The sequence below is a fragment of the Marmota monax genome, unplaced genomic scaffold (assembly GCF_021218885.2).
Source record: "Marmota monax isolate L192 unplaced genomic scaffold, Marmota_monax_Labrador192_F-V1.1 WCK01_AAM20220418_F8-fsc00041, whole genome shotgun sequence".
Lineage (NCBI taxonomy): Eukaryota > Metazoa > Chordata > Mammalia > Rodentia > Sciuridae > Marmota > Marmota monax.
The window spans coordinates 12,410,990-12,433,355 of record NW_026695238.1 but is presented as its reverse complement, the minus strand read 5'-3'; the positions used below and the strand labels follow the sequence as shown (position 1 = coordinate 12,433,355).

At 43.6% G+C, this 22,366-nt stretch overlaps 1 protein-coding gene across 1 annotated transcript in view; it reads left to right on the top strand.

Moving 5' to 3' along the window:
- Positions 1-22,366, top strand: part of Dner (delta/notch like EGF repeat containing) — a 288,589-nt gene that overhangs the window by 176,621 nt on the left and 89,602 nt on the right. The window contains exon 6 of the mRNA XM_046439974.2: positions 1,007-1,160. Within this exon, the coding sequence (XP_046295930.1) occupies positions 1,007-1,160 (154 nt within the window). The remainder of the gene's footprint in view (positions 1-1,006; positions 1,161-22,366) is intronic.

Here is a 22,366-nt window from a genome sequence, read left to right as displayed (position 1 = left end):
CAGTGGCCGTGGGAGGAATTTTGGAACAGTAGAGTTTTGAACACTTGCTGCCACAGGGTGTGTGACCCAGGAGATTGAGCAGTAAGTCAATCGAGATGATTTCCAGAGCATCAGAGTCTGGCCACTGCCGTCTCCTGGAAGTCACAGTAGGGCTTGGGGTCAGAACTGAGAAATGTGCTTCTGTCTGTTTATTTTTTTAGGTGGTAAGGCTTGCTAATGTAAGGCTTCTCTTTTGCCTCTCTTCCTCTCCCCTCCATGAAGTCTCCTGTAGTGATCCACATTGCTTTGCATAGGCTTCGGAGCCACATTTGTGGTTTGTTTCAGACCTGTCACTACCCTCAGGGTGACATTAAGAAGGGAGCAGGAAGGCCCCGTTTTATTTGGAGTTTGCAGTAACCTCAAAAATAAGCTTCAGAACTCTGTGAGTTACAGCCCTTTGCTAAGATGACGTTACTGTAATGAGCCACACAAAATACTTACTTGAATTATGCTCCTTTCGTTGTCCCTTGCATTCAGGGAATCTGCAGGGCTGTACACTGAGGTCAATGTATAGAGTCATTCAGCAAATTCTTTCAGTGCCCTGGAAGGATGGTCTGAGCACAACGTTGGCTTTTTTTTTTTTTTTTTGCAAGTGCTATCTCTGCTGAAGATTTTAGTTGGTTGGAGTGACATCTCATTTAATGGCTGGAGCACACTGTATCTGCTCGAGCATCAGCAAAACTTCATTTTTAGCTTAAAACGTGCCGTCCTTTCCAGGTTTATTTTTAGGAAGATTGAAAATGGCTGGGATAAATATGAATGAAAAAGTGTAAAAATAAATGTCTGAAATTAAACTGCAAAGAAATACGTGCTATTTCTTGTAAAGCTGGGATTTTTAAACCAGATTATGACATAAGGGATGTGACTAACGTACTCAGCATTGGGATCTTTATTAAAGGGACATGGCGATTTTGAGCTTCGGCGTTTCACAGCCCAAGGTAACGCACACTGGGTCTTTGTGTTCTAGGCGACTTTTTCCTGCACCTGTGAGGACCAGTATGTGGGCACGTTCTGTGAAGAATTTGATGCGTGCCAGAGGAAGCCCTGCCAGAACCAGGCAAGCTGTGTGGACGCCGATGAAAAGCAGGACGGGCGCAATTTCACCTGCCTCTGCCTTCCCGGTATGGTGTTCACAGCTAAGAGTGTGCATTTCTCTGTAGAATGTGTGCTCATCAGTTAAGTTTGGTTAAATGATACTTTGTCCCGCCAAGGGACAAGGTGACATCAAGACCTCATTTGATTCTCTCAGTCTGCATGTAATCAGGGATGGAGGCAGGATTAATCATGTCCCTCGCCTTGATTTCTGATTTTGAGTGCTTCCTTTTTAGCATTCCACCATTTTTGTCCTGGAAAAATAATATTTTTGGTCAAATAGAATCCGGGATGTTTCCAAAACAATTTCGTAAGAATGTACTGGGCGTGGGCTGGCACTGTGCCGGGTGATTGTGTTAAGTCAGTTAAGAAAAATCAAGGATGAACTACACAAGCTGGTTAGGCAAAGCCACCAAATCTTGTTTACGTTAATTTCCTTTTGTTTATGTACGTTGGGTTGCCCAAGTTTGTGGGAGGCTGTTCTGCACACCGTGGCGAGTCCTCAGCATTCCTCGGTTAGCAACATCTTGGATGTTAGATGAGACTTTGAAGTCCTCTGGGCACACCGTGACTCCCAGGAGGTCGCAGTGGCCATGTGCCTACAGATCCCGATGCTCTGGCACTCATCTTACTGCTCAGCCTACCAGGTGACACACCCTGGGGGAGCCCGAGGGCATTTGACCAGTGAACGTTCGATACGGCTGTTTCCGTGCAGCTTGAACACCACCAGCAGGTTACTCCTTTTTCACTGTCAGCTAATACACAAAACTGAGGTCACCTTTCCTCTTTTCATCTCATCCCGTTGCCAACTTCTGCCCCTGGGTGGGGATTCCGGATGAGGATGGAGGGGAGCGATGGAATGAGTGGGTTGTGGAGACGAGGTACTCACGATACTTCAACAACGTAGAAGTTTATGGATTCAAAAGCAAGAGTACTTCAGTCCTTTATCCCCATCCGAATTTAATAAAATTACAGGAAGAGGTTAAGGGTGTGGCATATTCTCTCCAGACCCAGTGGGGTGTGTGTGTGTGTGTGTGTGTGTGCATCATCTGGACAGATGATGAAGTATTTTTCTGCATGTTTCAAAAAGTGATTATGATGGTGCTCTTGGACTTGCTTTGCAGTGTCATTTGCTGGTAGATGGCAGACATCCTTTCTTGACAGAACTTAGGGCACAACCCATTCGTCCGGACAGTCCTATACAGTGTCTTTGCTCGTCAGCTTTTCATTGCTGACAAAACCAACTGACCTTAGGAGGAAAGGTTTATGTCACCTCATGGTTCGGTCCCTGGATACTTAGCTCCATTGTTCCCGGGGCCTGTGTGAAGCGTATGTCATGGTAGAAGGGTGTGGTGGGGCAAAGCTCTCACTTCACGGTGAGAGAGAGCCAGAGGAAGGGGCCAGGCACAAGACAGCCCCTTCCACAGCATGCCCCCAGTGGCATTTCCTCCGACTAAGCCCTACCACCTGCAGTGTCCACCACCTTCCAGTAGTCCATCCGGTTAGGAATCCATCAGTGGATTCTGTATTGAGGAAATCAGAGCCCAGTCTTTCCCCAGAGCCCCATCTCTGAGCAGTGTTTCATGGGGGACCAAGCCTTCAACATGTGAGCCTTTGGGGAACAGTCCAGATCCAAACCATAGCAGTCTCTTACCTCCTACCCACGGATCTGACTGCCTACGTGGTATCTGTCTAGATGCCCAGGCCACCTGCAGCTCAGTCGCCCCCAGACTTAACCCCTCAGGCAGCAGCACCTTGTAGTTCACCTTCCAGCGTTCCATCCATTTCTGTGACCAGACACCTACAGGTCACCCTGGTGCCCTGTCCCCTGCTCTGTCACATTCCCTCTACTTCCAGGTTTTCTCTATTTTATCACCTCAAGACCTCTCATATTCTCTGCGCCGTCTGCAACCTCTCTGTCATCTCGCCACCCCCCCACCCCCAGGCCAGTTGTCTTGCCTGTGCTACTGACCAGCCTCTGTGATGTCTCATTCACTCTTGACCCCACTCACCCTTTCACCACGACGGCCTCTGTGGCCGTGTCTCCAGGTGGCCACAGGGACCATTTCCGATGGAAATCTGATGAAGTTGCTTTCCTGCTTCCACTCCTTCTTGCCAGTGCTCTTTGACTCCTTCTCTGTGATGTCTCTCTTGCCTGCTTTTCTAGCCTGCCTCATCCCAGTGACTCCCTTGCTCTGGGATCCAGGTACCTGGCCTTTCACCTTTCTTCCAGGTGCCTGTCACAGCCTTCCTTTCTCTCTCACTTTTGCCTGTTAATCACACGCAGGGCAGACCTCTGTTACATGTCCCTTTTTATCAGGAAGTCTTTGGCTTCAGGACAAGTCTGCCTGTTTTCCTCTTTGACAGCCCTGTGTTCCTGCCTGCACGGCTCCTGTCTGTCTTTAGGACACACTTGCATATGCAATTTTTTTGATTACCGCCTGACTTTCCTTCCAGAGTTAAGCCCCATGAGAGCGGGGCCAGGATTGATATTGTTCCTCTTGTATTCCACCGTGTCTGAGGAATCGTGGATGCTCAGTCCATGTGGGAATGAGATGAGTCAATGAAAGAGGATCGATGTAGGCTGATGTTTTAAGCCATTCCTCTGTTGATGGATCTCTAATATGTTTGCAATTTCTCTTCTTATAAGAAGTGCTTAAAAAAATAAAGAATTTTCTAAAACACAGGTTGAACACCCATAGATAAAACATACAAAATCAGAAATGCTCCCATTTGAATTTGAAAGTTTCCCAGTGTTGTGTTGGTGCATTTCAGATTTTGGATTTTTGGATTAGGTATGCTCACTCAACCAGTCATGTCTCTGCAAATATCCCCAAAAAAAAAAAAAAAAAAAAAAAAAAAAAAAAAAACTCCCAAATCGGAAACAATTCTGATTCCAAGCATTTGCCTAAGGGATATTTGACCTGTGGTCTGTCAGAATTGGCAGGTGGAAGTTTTCACTATATGCATGAGAATGATTTTTGGTTTGATATTTTATTGAGGTCTCCTCTCAAAGGCGGTTTCCCCATACTTTTTAAAGGCTCTCCCATGTGTAGAATGAGAATGCTACTAATGCTTGTGTTTGAGACCAAGGAGATAGGTTTGGGGAATTTGGAATTATCCGAATACTTTCTTAGTTGGGGAACCTCTCTTCTTGTCCATGCCTCGGGCCTGTTGATGTATATTTACTAAGTACTAATGAACCAAAACCAGAAGTTATATCTGATAACTAACCCTAAAGTCCCCTCAGTAGACCACCTCTCCTTCCCACCCAAAGGAAATGGTCACCCTAAATCTTGAATTGATCAGTACTTTGTTTCCCCTTTTCATGGTTTTAACCATTTGCATGTTTTTATAAGAGGATTTATTTCTTTCAGTTTGTTTTCTTTTATTGGTGTATTAGAATTCTACATAATAGTAGGACTCAATTGTACATTATAGTAAGATTCCTGTAACATGCATACACATAACAGAACTTGGTTAATTTAGTTCCCCAGGACCTCCACTGCCCCCCCTTGTCCCCCTTCCTCTATTGGTCTTCCTTCTGTTATCATGAGATCTTCCTTCTCCTAAAACCTATTTTCCAGCTCCCACATGTGAGGGAAAACGTACAACCCTTGACTTTCTGAGTGTGATGTTTTCCACTTAATATAACGCTTTCAAGTTCTATCCATTTTTCTGCAAACGACATGAGCATTTTAATTATTTTCAAATTTTAGAAAATGGTATCATGTGTGAATTAAGTGACAGCATCAATTTGCACCTCTCTGGCCCTTACTTCTTGCACTTAATACTATGTCACTGAGGCATAGACAACTTTTGTTTTGGTACTGGGAATTGCAACCAGGGGTGTTTATCACTGAGTCACACCCCCGCTCCCCCATCCTTTTTAAAAAATTTTGACACAGGGTTTCACTAAGTTGCTTAGACAATCCTCCTGCCTCAGCCTCCCAAATAGCCGGGATTACAGGCGTGAGCTGTGGCACCTGCTAGAGTTCATTCTTTTTGACTGCCATGTGGAATTTAATTCATCTGTTCTTCTGTGGATGGGAACTGATATGCATTCTCGTGCATGTCTTCTGTGTGTACGTGCTAGAGGAAAGATGAGCACTAAATGTGCTGGAACATGTGTGATCCATCAATTAAGGAGGTCTTGTCAAAGTACTTTTTAAATTTTTTACACAAATGTAAACCCACATGTGCAATGTATGAGTGATGTTGTGGATTTGCAACTTCTTGGTAGTGTTAGACTTTCAATGTTTGCCAACCTGATGAGTACAAAATAAGTATCTTATGTGATCTCTGTGTTTTGCTGATCATTATGGACATTGAACTTCTCTTCATGTGTGTTGGTTATACACATTTCCTTTGTATGTGATATTTGTCTTTCCATTTTGTTTTTCTTTTCTTTCTCTCTCTCCCCTCATCTCCCACACTATTGTTTTTTGGTACCAGGGAGTAAACTCAGAGATGTTTATCCACTGAGCCACATCCCTAGCCCTTTTTATTGTTATTTTGAGATAGTCGCTGAGGCTGAATTTGAACTTGTAATCCTCCTGCCTCAGCCTTCCGAGCCACTGGGATTACAGGCAAGTGCTCCTCTGTGCCTGGCTTTTTGCATCTTTCCTCTGTATTATGTGTGTGGCTCTTGTTGATTTGTAGAAGCTCTTCATTTCTGATACTAATATTTTTTTCCAAGTTTTCAATTTGTCTTTTGACTTCAAAGAGTCTTTTGAATGGACAATCTTACTATATTTTTCAACTTTGCTTTTGCAGTTTATGTATTTTATGTCCTATTTAAGATTGATCACACACGTTTCAGCTCATCGCGTATCCTATGTTTTCCTGTCTAAAGAGCTAAGGACATTACTTTATATTTTCCACTAAGCATTTAAAATTTTTGGTTTTCACCAAAATCTATAGTCAATATGAATTTGAGTTATGTTTTTATGGTGTGCAATAGGGACCCAATCTCATATTTAATGTTAACTTAAGTTTTCTTCTTCAGAACTATTTTGTTTCTATAAATACACAGTATATGAAATGTTGTCAAGTTCCATCCAGTTTCCTGAAAATGACATAATTTCATTCTTCTTTATGGCTGAATAAAACTCCACTTTGTATATATACCACATTTTCTTTATCCATTCATCATTGACAGGCACCTAGGCTGGTTCCATAGTTTAGTTATTATGATTTGTGCTGCTATAAACATAGGTACGCATTTATCACTATAGTATGCTGACTTTAATTCTTTAGGGTAAATACCAAGAAGTGATGTAGCTGGGTCATCTGGTGGTTCATTTCTCACTGTTTGGGGAAGCTCCACGCTGATTTCGACCGTGGTTGTATTAACTTAAATCTCACCAACAGTGTAAATGGGTTTTTTTCTCCACATTTCCTCCAGCATTTTTTACTCTTTATATTCTTATTTTTAAAAATTTTTGTATTGTTGGTTGTTCAAAACATTACATAGTTCTTGACTCTTTGTATTCTTGATGGCTGCCATTCTGACTGGTGTGAAATGAAATCTAGGTGTAGTTTTGATTTGTATTTCCCTAATTACTAACGATGTTGAAGATTTTTTCATATATTTATTGGCCATTTGTATTTTTTCTTTTGAGAAGTGTCCGTTTAATTCATTTGCCCACTTATTAATTGGGTTATTTGGAAAACTCCCCAATTTTCAAGAAACGATGTGAGGTGTTATTTTAGATGTAGGAGCCTTTCTGCTTTGTTGACAGTTGAAACAAGTTCCCAAACTCACCATCTCCACACTGAGATTCGCATCAAGCTGTGTTCTCGAAAGGTGTGGTGTTTGCTTGGGGTTGCCCACCTGTGAGAGAAATCCCCCATGTGAAAGTTCTTTCCTGTTGAATACATTTCAAAGCCACTGCATCATCAGACCAGTTTAAATAAATTCTCTTGCACTCGCCTCGAATCGGCAGCTCTCACCTGCTGCCGTCCCCCCAGGTGGCCCCACGTGGGCTGGGGTCTCTCAGCCACCCTACCTGTAGCCGGGTCTCCCTCGCCCCCAGCAGCTTTCCTTCACTGCCCTTCATGGAACTGGGGACATGGGACTCCCTGCCCACTGGGTGCTGTTCTTCCTTGTGCTCTAGACGAGTCCCTTCAGAGGGAGGGGGTGATGGAAGGCTACCCCGGCCCTCAGTCTCATGCTCATCTACCTTGACTTGTTCCTGCTGTTCTCTGGAGCAGGTTTCTTCAGCCCCATCCCCTGAAGGGCCCCACCCCCAGGTCCCCGTTCCTTCCAGCCAACTTTCAACAAGCTTTTCCTTGTCGTCGGCACACATACAGCGACTGTTTCTTGACTTCATCACGTGCCAGGTCGGTGCTGAGCGCTTCTCAAGGGTAATCCTCGAGTGCGGATGAGTTGATGCTCTTAATTATGCTGGTTTCTTCCTTGAGGACATTGAGGCACAGGGAAGTTTTGTAACTCGGCTGAGAATGGGAGAGGGACACTGGGCTGCATTGCAAGAACAACCAAGTCCGCCAACCCCAGTGGCTTCCAAGCACAGCTTAATTTCTGCTTGTGTCACAGTCTGATGAGGGCACTTGCTCTCCAGAAGGTGACTCAGGGATCCAGGTCCCTTCCTGTTGGGAAGATTCCACCCTCCAGAGGTGCCCTTCACAGTTGCTGCTGAAGGGTGCCTTATATACGTGTCTTATGTCACTTCCACTGCATGCCATTTGCCAACATTCTGTCACTTAGTCCCTAGAGGGTCTGTCTAGGAAGAGGAACCAAGGTGGTGAACACCTCTTGTTGCCAAAGCGTGCCAGGGGCACAAGCCAGTGACAGCTGGACTTGAACCAGGTCCTGTGGTGGCCTCCAGAGCTCATGTGGGTGAGTGATCCTTGTGCTCTGCTCTTTCTGGGGAGGAGCCACATGGAAGGCTGAGTTTTTCTCATTATAAATGTGTTCAAGACTGTTCTACCTCTCAGCTTTTCACCTCAAACAAATCTCCTTTTAAGAGGGAAATGTTAGGCAATTTAATCCAAAAAGGGGATTGGTTGCTCAAAATGAGGAGCTTCTTGCATATAAGTTAGTTCCAAACATCTCTGAAAAAAATCATTTTTGTATAGAAAAATTACATTTCCTTTGTGGAAGATTTATTTACAAGTTAACATCAATTAATTGACCTTTAAGGCAACAGATACACATAAGGACTCTCAAATAGTAGGAAGTGTGCATTCCTTTTGAAAATTGACTCTATTGTGCTCTGATTGTTGCAAGATTGATCTTGCAAGATTTTGGGGGGAATAAATTAATTCAAACAATGTTGTTATCTGAGAACAAAAATGTTCCCCTAAAAGAGTATTCATGGGGGTGTTTGATGCAACATTTGTTTCTCCTGAGAGGAGAACATTTCTTGGTAAGTGAAAATATTATTTTTAGCAGAGAATATGCAGACCCAAATTTGTCAGTATTTTTATATTTTGTTTTATCTTCTATGTCAAGTGTCAATAGATATTTTTGATTCATGAATAATCTAGAGATTATGAATATAATGGGTTGGAATCTGCAGTGATTTGGTCACAAACTCTCTCCTCTAGTTTTCATTTGCTTTTTAATATAATGGATTCAGACACTCAAGGCATGACTAAGATGGAATTTAACTTCTTTAATCACAATTTGTTTTATGAAAGTCTTCTAATTTCAGGAATATAATTTTCCCTCAAAGGAGCCCTTTCTTTTTCTAAGAGGAATGGCTGTGATGCGTGCTCAGAACCAGTGCTGCCAAAATATTATTAGCAGTATGCAAAGCATTTTTCAACTTCAAAGCACTACATTGTTCTGACTAATTGGTGATTTCAGCCTATTTTTAAATCTTGTCCTCTCTGAGGCAAGGGGAGTGTGACACGTGCTCCTGTCCCAGCTTTCCCTTTCCAGCACTGACCGTTGGAGGAAGCGTTGGTGTCTTTGAATTGTCGGGTTGGATTGGGTCACCTCCTTCCGGAAGCTAATTCTGATCAGAATTAGCTGTGGGTCCTCACCCCCAACCTCATTCCACTCAAGGAGTATGTGCATTAGCAAATCCTGAGCACAGTTTTCAAAAGTGGGTTAGTTCAGAGTTTCAGACCGGAAGACACCTCAGAACTTGCCTCTGGAGGCTGAGGTGTGAAGGTCATAGAGCTTTGGGGACACACTGAGATTCAGGTTCCTTGGAGTCTAAGGGTGTTTTCCACTGCGAAACAGAATGGTTTGTCAGTTTTCCATTCATTGTGAATGGAGTAGAAGGTATTCACAGTTCTGACAGGTCATGAATGTGTCGCCCCAAGGTCTTTTATGCCCTCTTGGTACCAGAGGTAACACTAGTTAGGACTAAGGAGGACCAAAACCAAAATTGTAACATGGTGTTTCAATTTAGCCCCTTCCACTAGCTGACTATGTGACCTTGAATGACTGTCCTTTTTTCCTAAGTCCTGTTGGTTTCCTCATCTTTAAAAATAGAGGTTATTATAAGGATCAGTCATTCATTCTACAACCATTTACTGAATATCCACTCAATGTCCGCCATTTTCTGGGTGCTGAGAATACAATTGCTAACAAAGCAAAATCCTGCATCATGGTTTTCACATTGGAGATGAGTAGACAGCACACATGTGTGTTCTTTGGTGTGCGTTTGTGTGTGTTTATGTGTAGTTGATAGAACAATGGGTGCTATGAAGAAAAAATAAAACAGAATAAAAAGATAAGGAGAAATGGATGGAGCTGTGGATAGGGTGATGAGGGAAGACCTCCCAGGAGGGGAACATTTGCCCTGAGACCTGAATGGAATAGCTTGTGAGCCGAACATTCACCAGGGGAAGCAGGATTCCAGGCATAGGGAATAGCACACTTGTTAGGGTCTGAGTGTTTGGGTCCACTGAAGTCCATATATGGAAATGTGATTACCAAGGCGATGGTACTAGAAGCTGGGGACTTGGGGAGGTGATCAGATCATAAGGTGGAGCACTAGTGGTTGCACTTGATGTTCTTATAAAGGAGGCTCCAGAGAGCTGCCTTCCTCTTCCACCACGTGAAGATCCATGGGAGGCACTGGCTGTGGGGACCGAGCCCTCGCCAGGCACTGAATCTGCCGGTGCCCTGAGCTGGGCTCCCAGCCTCCAGCACTGAGCACTGCATTGGATTGTTCACAAATCCCCTAGCGTGAGGTATTTTGCTCCAAGAACATGACGGGTCCTGAGGCGGGAATACGAGGCGCTGGAGTACAAAGCCCAAGTGACCCAGGGACGAGACGCAGAGCTGGGACCCAGCTGGACTGGGCCGTGACGGAAGAGCAGGGACTTGATTCCGAGAGTGAGGGAGCCCTTGAAGGTGTGAGCTGGGGCAGGCCATCTGAATGCTCCTCTTGAAAGGATCATTCTGGAAGCTGGGGAAGAACAACCATAGGGAGGGCGTTTGGGGAAGCCATTTAGGAGGCTCTTCCTGACCCTCTCCACCTCTCCCCTGGCTTCTGTCTGCAGTGATGCCCAGGTCTCTCCACCTCCAAACCAGTCACTAAAAGGAGAACTACGTGAATCCTTGCTCTGCTTCCCTGTGTGCGCCTCCTCTCCTCCTCTTCCTCCTGGGTCTGCTTTCCCTCTTCCCCTCTCCTCCTCTTCCCTCCTGGCCACTACATTCCTCTCTTTCTCCCCACCCTCCCCCTCCCCGTCTTCTCTCCTCTCTCTCCATCTCCATTACTGGCACACATTGGTTGGTCTACGATTACTAATTTCCCACCCGCTCGCTCACATTGTTTTCCCCTTTATATGGTGAAACTGCTTCTCCAAGGTCACTGGCGTGTCCTTCTGGCTGCTTTCCGGGGCTCTTTCCTAGCGCCCATCCTACCCACGCTGGTCACCTCTTCAGGAGTGCCTCTCGGCTGTGTCACAGAGCCCTACATGTGTCTGTTCTCCTGAGACCTCTCCAGGCCTTCCTTCTTCCCCACCCCTCAGCTGCTTTTCTCTGCCTTTGGTAGCAATTGCTCATTCTGAGCTGTCACCACACAGGTGGCTTCCAGACCCTCCTTCCAGCCTGGCCTCTTGCCTCCTCTCCAGTATTCTTTCTGGACTTGGCATCCATGCATCTGCTTACTCCTCCTCCTCCCCTGACTCAAACCCCGGTTCCTGGTGCCAGCCTCCCTCGGCCTCCCTCGCAGGCTCTCGGGCCTGGTTTTCCTGGCATCTTCAGCGTAAATCACTGGTGCCACCAGCGCCCTCTTCCCTCACACTGGAAGCCGGGCCATTGTGCCTGCCGCCCTCATCTGCTTGATCTTTGGAGAGCCACCAAGTTAGCTTTATTTACAATGATTCCCCATCTGTCTCTGCTCTTCTTTCCCATTGCCAATACCCTGATTCAAGTCATTGTCATCTGCTGTCTGAATGACTGTGACAAGCCTCTGCCCCCTCCCTACATTCTATGCTGCTTTGCTCACAGAACTGAGTTGGGCAGGAAGTTGGATTGTCCGTGCAATAAGCTTACCCGTTTTCTGTTTGACCTGGGGGAAATTGCCGAATCTTCCTGATTCTCAGTGATATATCTCTAAATTGAGATGGGTGACAGCATTCAATCCAGTCTTGTTCTGCATTCAGAGAGATGATATATGTGGTGTGCCTGGTACCTAGTAAGCCCTTAAAAAACATTAGCTGCTATTCATATTGTGACTGTCCAGCCAAGAGTGTGAAGCCCTCCGCAGAGCACCGCCTCTACTGCCTCTGGACAGAGGTGGCTTCAGCTCTTTCTGCAGTCTCCCACTCTGGTGAGCCAAGTCAGATCATTTGTGTCCCTCAGAACCTTATTTTAGCATTGCTAAGACTGTGGGAGAGTCACACCTGAGTGAACCAAGCCCTGCCCACTGTCCCGGGCTTCTGGGCTGGCCTTGCTGAGGTCTCGGAGTCTTTTCAGATGAGCTTCATGAATGAAAGAAAGGATACTGTGACAGTTAACAGCAGGGGGTTCAGAATCCACTGTCCTGGTCAGATTCCAGGTTGAGTCACTCACCAACTCTACTTATCTACTTAGGCCCAAGTTTCATCATGTGTGAAATGGAACATCAGTACTGACCTTGTAAGAGTAAAAGAGAACACACACACACACACACACACACACGTATGTGTGTACACACTCATACACATACTACACATGCCCACACAATATATGTGCACATACATAACACACACATATGCACATTGACACAGAACAGATGACCCACAAGGACACCTCTGTTGTTTCTGAACACTGAGAGAGAAGGATAAGGATAAACTTCTGCTCTCCTCATTCTGTTTCCCAGGGTTTTGCCCACACCTCCATCCTCCACCTGCATTTGACAGCTTCTGTGTACCTTCCTCAGGTTGTCTAGCCCAGAGCACCTGCTGCTAGGAAGAAGAGAAGAGAACCCTGGGCTTTTCCCCAAAATGAAGTTTGGGAACAGGAAGTGTATGGCCTACAACCCAGGAAGTGATTAGCCTACAATCCATCTTCGTATGTCCAAGCTTTGTAGAAAGCCTCAACAACGCTTTTTGGTGAGACCCAACTCTTCTGCATGTGAGTTGGGTTCTAGCATGGCTGGGCCTCAGCTCAGCCTTTTCCCCAGCCCTCAGTCAGCCCAGCCTCATCACTGTCATGTCCATGGCATTCCTTTGCATTTGCTCCTCCATATTTAACTGTTTCCTGGGAACATGTCTTGTCTTCTCATCCAGACTGAGAGCTCACTGAGGTCAGGAATGACTTCCCTTAGGTCCCCCAAATGTGAATTTTCACTTGCAAATTTCCTTCTGAAAGACTGAATGAATACCTCTTCTATAGTTAGATTTATTGTATATACTCATGTATGCCTTTAAGCCAATTCCTCAAATAGTCCCATGGCATAAATTTTTTATTTATTTTCCTTTTGATTTCAGTCTCTGAGGGATGGTCATCAGGACACACAGGAGATTTTTTTTTTTCTTATGTAATCTCTAGATTAAAAGGTACAGGGGCATTCATAAACCTGTCCTGCATTACCATTGGAATTTTTTAATTTCATTCCATTTCAATGGAATAAAAGCAGTTATTTTAAAAATTGCAATGCATCATTAGTTTACTGTATAAAGAGTACCCAGGATGTCCCCGGCTCTGTGCTAGAGGTTGGGACATTGAAAAATCAACACCTCCCTTAAAGAATAGGGAAGTAAGTCTAAAAAGAAGGCAGTGATAGGTGCAATAATTGAGTCTACAGGTTCCCACTCCCCAAGAGAAGAAGAAAACGTTTCAACCATGGAATTGCTGAAGATTTTTGGATGTGATTCAGTGGTTGACTTTCACCCATTAGCTTCTGTTTTTTTTCCCTCCATAATCTGAATTGTATGTGTAATTCTAGATGAATGATATTAATAGTTGATATTGAAAGACTGCTTGCTCCTTGTTCCCAGGTCAGCATGTACTTTACTTTAGAATCGCCTGGGAGCCTTCGTAAGCCTCACCGTGCTGGGCTTCAGAAGTTGAGGGATGATGCATTTGAAATAAGTTTCCAGGTAGTGCTGTTGCTGCAGGTCTGAGTGACCACACTTTCAGAACCACTGCTCTAAATTGCCTGTTAAAAACAGAGATCAAGTGCTACTGGCATATAGCTTTGTAGTTTTAAAATCCATAAGTTCTACATTCATTAAAAAAATATCGAGCCACCTAGAACACGCCAGGCACACTGAGACTATTGTGGATTCAGGACACACTTGATAGAAATGGCGCCTGCTGCTTAGAGCCGATCTCCTTCCCTCTTGATGAGTGTCCTGGGAACTAGCTATCTTTAGCTTCCTTTCACCCATGACAGAGATGAAGGTCAAGTCCATCCTGCATGAGCTCACTCAGCTGGTGGTGCATCACCATCCGGGAACTTTGACTCCCCCACCACTGTCCTTGCCACTGTGCCTCTTGCCTGTTTACTTACTGCACATGGCTATGTTTTCCCTAACCTTGAGACTGATTTTTCTAATTCTGATGAATGTCCGCTTTCTCTTATGCTTTCATTGTTATTATACATCCCCACTTTAATTATATCTTGTTGGCTGCCTTTCACAGATGAGCCACATACATCATTCCTTCTTTGCCTTTGGTTTTCAAATCAGTTTGCATCTGTCCAGATGTGTTGGTTTTTCTCTTTCCGGAAGATATTACTTTTCTTTTTTCCTGTTAAATAATTTTTGCCTTCTGCCTTTGAAATTGAATGCTACAGAGATGGAATATCATGATGGTGCGCAGATTCCTGCTATTTATTTCTTGCTTCAGTGTGCTAATATTAGGTACTCCATCTCAGCTGCAGTGCAGAGGCCCCTCGGGCTGCTCTGATTCCCTGGGGGTGAGAGCCCATAGTGAGTTCTTTTGGTAGCATCAGACTTTCAGCCCAAATTCAGCAGCTTCACTTCACTGCACAGACCAGGCTATAAAAAGACCAGGAGAGTTAAAAATAGCTGTTGCTACAATTCCCACCTAGGAAGCTTTCAGGACAGCTCTCCAAAGAAACAATTAGATTCTCCCTCATGGAGCAACACAGAGGAATCTTTTTCAGGAAAGCAATCATGAAACAAACATCATGTCCAAAAATGACTGTTCAGGGAAGATTTTTTTTTTTTAACCCACAATTGATCAATTGCTGCCCCCCCTTTTTTTTAAGAGTCTGTCTCATTTAGCTAACTTCTCTTATACCTCATGTATTTGCCTTTGACCTCCAGAAAGTTTTCTTTCATTGCAAGAGTGCAGGCAGTGTGGATAATGCTATGTGGGTAGGTGGGGCGAGGGTGGAGGTTCTGTTATGTTGCTGGAAATCAGAGCAGTACTGTTTGGATACAGTTTCCTCCCAGCCATTCTCACAGGGAAACTTAGCTCTTCTTCTCTTTCCATATCCTTAGAAACTTTAAATTGTGTTTTATAGCTAAATCTAAAATCAAGCACTCCCAGTCCATATTAGATGAAGTATAATCTGCTAACACCAAGTGGCCCTACTGTTTGGGGCAGATTCCTGCAGGCGTCATGGCCGGTTCCACCTAGCTTCTTTTTAATGAATTGCCTCTCTTCTAGGCTTCAGTCACCAGCTAATATTTTTAAATATCATTTGACATTTTTATTGGTGCACTATACTTATACGTAATGGCAGGACTCACTGTGATGTATTTGTACATGCATGTAACATAATTTGGTCAGGTCCACTCCCGAATATCTCCCCTGGCCTTCCTTACCCATCCTTTTTTTCGACTGGTCTTCCTTTTATATTCATGAGGTCTTGCCCCACTTTCCCCTCTTTTCCTCTCTAGCTTCCACATAAGAGAGAACCCCTCCTACCCTGGCCTTTCTGAGTCTGGCTTACTTCCTATAACATGAGGCACGACCCTGAGTCAAGACTTTTCTTACATTTGTTCTCCAAAGAAACAATAAGCCCTTTGTGATCCTGATCAGTATTTTCAGTACTTCTCTATTTTTGAACCTATTATTTATTTCTTTGTAGAATCTTTGTAGATATTTGTAGAATATCATGATTACAGTTTCATCGATAACTTAAAGTTTTTGGAGTCAAATAACATAATTTAACATGTTCTTTGATTTGCTAGAGGTCATAAGTATTCCTAAGAATTATGATTCTTTTTTTAAAGAGAAAAGGAGAGAGATAATTTTTTTAATATTTATTTTTTAGTTTTCGGTGGACACAACATCTTTATTTTATTTTTATGTGGTGCTGAGGATCGAACCCAGCGCCCCGTGCATTCCAGGCAAGCACGCTACCGCTTGAGCCACATCCCCAGCCCAAGAATTCTGATTTTTAAAATTCTTCCATCACATTGTGTCTTTCTTTGCAAAGGAAGAGATTCTGTTTAAGGGAAGCAGGAGGCATCCAGACAAAAACAAAGGTTTTTATTGTAAAGGACTAACGTGGCAACGATTAAACCAAGGTTTGGCCTTAGGGGCGTTTTTGGACTGGACGCTTCTTGGTTGTGGGGACTGTCATGTATTGGACATGGTTTGGCAGCTTCCTGGGGTGCCTGCAGCACCCCGAAGGGCGTGATAATGGACAACAGGCATTGCCAGATGACCCTGGGGGAGAATCAGCTTGAGGAATCAACTGTGGGTGGGGCTGTTGAGGAAGAAAAGGTGAAGAAGTCTGCCTCAGCCCAGCTGATGTACCAGGGCCCTGTTGGAGGTGCGGGGTGCTCACAGGAGAGGCCAGACCAACACTCAGAAGAGGCTCCGCTGAGTTCTCTCAGGCTGGCTGAGGAGGGTGGGGCCTTTGAGCAGGGCAATTTCTCTTTGCAGTTTCCCAAATTAGGGGGCGGGGTGCAGGCCCTTGGAGCACATAAGGTGCTTTCTGATAGCACCTTTTTGAGGTAACCATTTTTTTTAAAAAATTAATAGCTCTGTGTTTATTTTAATGTGAATTAGGAAAAAGAATGGCTAGCATATTTCATCCATTGCTGTTCTAGATCGTATTGCTTAGAGAGAGGCAAATCTACAATAAAAGATATAGCGATTTCAGGGCAAAACTTCAAGTAAATGGATGCATTCCTTTGACAAATATTGGTGCAGGAAATGTTTTAAGTTTTAAGGGTCCAGTTAACAAGTCAAAGTCCTGATTCTCAGGGAGTTGAGAATGTTCTAGGAGGGGGAAGCATGTGTAAGTACAAGTGAGTTATTGAAGGGGAACTGGTAAGAAAATCGTTTCAGGCGATGACGGGACAACGTGGTAGAGCCCAAGCCCTGGGAGGACAACCGAGGACTCCAGCCTTCTCCCTGGGTTGCCTGCTAGGGTGGCCGGTGAGCATATGCCTATGTCGTCAGCCAGATACAGCCAAGTCCAAAAGTAAAGGAGGGCCCAGGCTGAGGTCTGAGCAGGCAACTTCTGAGCTTAGATGCAACTAATTGGCAGAGCAACCCGAAAGGATGCAGAGTCAGAGGGACGAGCCATGCCTAGTGACAGCGGGGACAGAGGTCTCTGACGTTCTAAAATGGCCTTTGTGCACAGGAATTATCCATTGTCTTTGCTCCCTTGTGGGAATTAAACTTCAAAAACAATAGTGATTATCAAGCTCTGCTCAACATCTCAGTGTGAACTAACCTGACCTTAGTTCAACTCTAACTCATCCATCAAAAATCAATTCTCAAGTGTACGTTTTAATCTGGAACCCTGTCTGACAGAGTTCATATTTTCTCAGCCAGTTCCTATTCTTGGCCTCCCAGTGTGTACAGATCAGCCTAATCCAAACACAAAGTGGCAATACCCTGGTTGGACCAAGGCCATCTCCATATTTGGTTCTCTCTCTTCTGGGATTAAAAGACTCATACCGTTAAAAGTTCAGCTTTATTATTCTAGGCTATTTGTAGTTCTTGACCCAAATGAAATGGAGCCAGTATCCAGAAGACCAAGGCTGCTTTTGGAAGAGGCATTTTTCACTTCGTCCTGAGACCTGGGCACCTAGGGCACTTCTCCTATCTGTGAGAAGAACTCACGCAACCCACACCTCCCTTTCATTGCCTCCAACGACAGGGACTCCAAGCGGGTAACTCTCCAAATGAACCTGATTGCACACCCCACAGCCTCTAGGTTCAGGAACTCCACTGCTCAGATGTTCTGATCTTCTTTGTGACCCCTGCTGAAGTTGAAGCTGACTTCTTCCCTCCTTGAGGCATTTTTCCATCCCCTTCTCTAATTTAGAGGTTACTTTTCTGTGAGGACCTCCACTCCTGATTCACTTCTGATCTCTGCTGTCTGTACTTCCTGATCCTGCTGATGAAGCACAACTGTACCTCTCCTAGTCCTCCAAGGTGGCCGCAGCACTGTGGTCACAGGGGACAGTGGATGAAGATGAGAGAGGCAGAGGCCACATCATGTTGGGCCTTTAGACACCAGGCACAGTGTTTGGGCTTTATTCCAAACCCTTTGGGCAACCACTGGATGGGTTTAGATATAGGAGTGATAGGATACAAATATCTTAAGAATCTCCCTCTGGCTATCTGTCATGGAGAATAGCTTGTAAGAAAGCTGGTGTGGAGCGAAGAGCTGGGAAAGCATGCTGGAGCCCTAGCAAGAGGCGGTGATGTCGGGAACTGGATCATATAAAAGGTGTGATCGGGTTGTGACAGTTATTTGGAAGATGGTCCATTCGTGCTTACAGTCTGGCTGTCAGGAGGAGCCACATCTCTAGCTGGAAGAGAAGGAACTTGGGCAATTACTGATTCTCACCTCTGTCTTAGGTACAGATTTTTTCATTTGAAAACCACAGTGAAGGAAGGTTGTCAGTGTTGTGCGTTTTCAGGAAAGTGTACCAGACAGTCACATCTTTTCTGCACAAGTCTGTGCCTTTCCATGAGCTTCTCTCCATACCTTGACAACTGTCCACTTGGAAATTTATGGCATGGACCCTTGAGGGGGAAATGCCCACTCGCATATGTGCTAGAGCACATCCTCCGTGACCCACAGAAACAGCTGCACACGTCACCTTTCCCACCTGTGGCAGTTGGCACTTGCAGTCTTGCCTCCACATCTCCAAGGTCCTCTGTTACTTTAGTAGGGTAAGGAATATTTACGGTTGGCATGGTTACTTTACTCCCCAGAGAAGAGACCAACTTTCAACCAGATCGAAGGAAGAACCTAGGCAAAGCTTTAACGATTTTTTTAACTTGAATTCCTACAGTCACCCATTTTGTGTTGACTCCTAAGTTATGAGACTGCATTAAAAAAAAAAAAAGACTCAGAAAGGGTGATGTGGGAAGTGTTAGGTACCCAGTCCGGAGCGTGGTGTGTACATGATCTGACAACTTGGGGCAAGTCATTGCTCTCCGAGGGCTCAGGAAAGGACTCGCTGACATTTGAGAGCCCCTTGATCCAGGCTCAGGATGCTCAAGGCTCCTTGTCCTTTCTCCTCCCAGAGATGGCCTCCTCAGCTGGTGGGTTTGATGCAGGCAACAATAAATTCGGAGCCTCCAGCTAGTAGCTCAGCCCAGGCCGACAACAAGGCCTGGATTCTCTTGACAAGCCAGGTAGGGACAAGCAGCAGGGCCTGAACTACTGCTCTAAGATTCACCTACAGAAAAAGATGCCCTGTGATCCTACAACCCCATCACCCCAGCCTGCCTCCCTGCCCACCCCCCCCCATCACACCCACATTCCTCCACTACTGCTTTTCATCTGCAGTAACAGCGAACTTGTAGACAGGCCAGTGTGGTCTGGTGACTCCACTTAGTCTTTCCCACCACAGTTCCATGGTCTCATTCTTTCCAAATCTTTAACACAGTTGGGCACACAGTACACAAGCCTGTAATCAGGAGGCTGGGGCAGGAGGATTGCAAATTGGAGATCAGCCTCCACAACTTAGTGAGACCTTGTCTCTCTCTCTCTCTCTCTCTTTCTCTCTCTCTCTCTCTCTCACACACACACATACACACACACATACACATACACACACACACACACACAAATTCTGCAGAAAACAAAGACAAAACTAAAACCAGACAGCAAACAAACAAATGAAACTTTAAAGACCTGAAAACTAAGGGGAAAAGAAAAGTAGTAATTATAGTGTTCATGTCAGACTGAGCTCCTTATTGGAGGGGTGCTTTTGGCATTTTGAATGTGACAACTCTGTTGCCTAAGGCCATCTCAAGGAGTGCAAAACTTCAACCTCTTCACTCACTAAATGCTGGTGTGACCCCCAAACCATCCTGACAACCTCAAACCCCCAGCACATTAAAAAATGTGAATTAGCCTCTTAGGTTGAAACCTTACAAATCTTGCATATGGTACTGGAGCATTGAACAGCAGTTAAGATTTATCTTATAGGTTGAAGTTATTGGATCTATAAGAACTAATTATGTGCATAGGAATATTTGTATATCATAAGTCAAATGTGGTTCTTAAAAAGGAAAATTTTGATAACAATCAATACAGTTGAAAGTGTTCAATTGGAATTTGTAAATGAGACCAAATGCTAATTAACAAGGATATTAAAAATAATCTTTGGAATAATCTCTTTTTATACATTAAAATATTTACAGATGAAATGAAATTTGTTTTAAAATGCTCTCGTGGGGAAAATATGAACACAAGAGGAGACCCGATGAAATCAAACATAGGAATGTTAATATTTCAATAATTATTGAAGCTAGGTGATTGGTTTGTGAAGTTCACATTCCTGTTTATGTTTATGTTGGAAATTCCCGAATACAAATTCAAAGAAAGTGGTTGCCACAATTTTCTTTAAGGAACCTTGAAGTCCACAGAAGCCTATGTTATTCTTCTACTCTTTCCGTCTGGTAGGGACATACAGTCCTTTTAGATGATACCTAATTGCCTCCTGGCTGTCATTCATGTTTGCATCTGATTCTGTGGTCCCAGGTCTTTGCATGACAGGACTCATGACACCATCCATACTGCCTCTAAGAACTTATCAGTTATAGATTTCATAAACATACTTTTCTAGCCATATTATAGAATATTTGAAGGCAGGGATTAAAAAAATCATTCTTGCCATGTTCAGACCAAGCATATGACACATAGGCTGTAAGTTATGCAAGAATATTTAAGTCATGAATGGAGCATTTATGATTTTACTTTTTATCTGTCTCTGTATCTATGAGGATTTGTTTCTTTCCATTATTTTCTTTGATTTTTCCTTCATACTAGATCCATGTTTACTAAGCATGATGGCACTCACCTGTGATCTCTGTTATTCTGGAGGCTGAGGGAGCAGGATCACAAGTTTGAGGTCAGCCTGTCTCAGAATAAAAATAAAATAAAAAGTGCTGGGGTGTAGCTCAATGTAGGGTGTCCTGGGTTCAATTCCCAGTCCTAAAAAAATTAATAAATAAAAATGAATCCATGTTTGTTGATGTTAGCAATACTTAGTGCCTTAGGTATGATGTTGTGTTTAAGGGACTGGACACAAGCGTGTGACTCCTGGATGACTTTATGTGAATTACTTGACCTCCCTAATCCTCAGTTTCCTTATTTGTGAAATGGGAGTGACCTTAGGGGGTTGCCGTGAGGAGGAGTCAATATATAGGTAAAACATAAGTGCTCCATGATAAATATTAGCCATTATTTTTAGCCAAAATTATTCCTAGCATTTCTCATAAAAACAATTCACTGTCCTATACTTTGAATTTAGAGATGCCATTTGAAAATATATTCTTAGCATAGTATTATCATATTAAAATATTCTGTTCTGGATTTTTAAAAGAGGGAATTTTTAACTCACAGGCCTATCTTACCCATCTTCTCGTACCCATGAATTAGCTAGAATCTTCTAGATTTTCTTTTCCACCATGATAGGAGGAGCAGAATTGCAAATGAATCCACAATCTGTAATTTATACTAGTGTGGCAGGTAATTGAAGCCCAGGCAAATGATCTTTCATCTAATATCATTTATTTATCTTTGCAAATCTCTTATGCAAGTGCTAATGACAGCCTTTCAAAGCTATTAATTCAGAAAGACAAAGTTTTTTATGTTGTTAAAACCATGGTAGGAATATATAAAATGTTGCAGTACTATTATAATCATTTAGAAAATATCTTGCATAAAAATCTATGATAGAAACCATCTCCACAGCATTAATGCTCCTGTCACTTAAATAACGTAATTAAGAGCAGCTTTTTCCCCCCCTCTTTTGATTTCATGTCCTGTAGTTTCCAATTTTTCTTTCAAACCATTGACCACTTTAAGATGAGAAGTATATTAGTATGCTAGTTTTTTAAAAATTGTCTCTCTGGAGGGCTTTGTTTTCACAATTAATAAAAAATACGGAATTTATTTAAAGCTTTTTGGCCCCAGGTATAGTAGTAGATTTACACCCTTATTTCCTGTTCACATGCATGTGATTATGTTACTATCCAACAAAATCACCATGGGAGGCTGGCTTCACAGAGAATTTAGAATCTGATTTATGACTCAGATAAGTATTAAGAATAATATATTAATGTGCTTAGCATTATAAGTGCCTCAATCTGTTTATCTTTAAAATGAGGGGATAAGACACAGAATTAAAACAGATGGGTTCCTCTAGCTCTAAAATATTATAAATTCAAAATTTTAATACCCAGACATTTTCCTAATGCCATTTACAGAGGTATTGCTGTGACCTAGGGGGAAGTGGCCATCAGCTAACTTACTTCAAGCATAGCACTGTAAATTCTCAAGTCAGAAGGAAGCTGTCGACAGGGATGCTGGCATTCAATCTGAGCTTCTGGAGGCTGGGACAAGATAAAACAGACCCT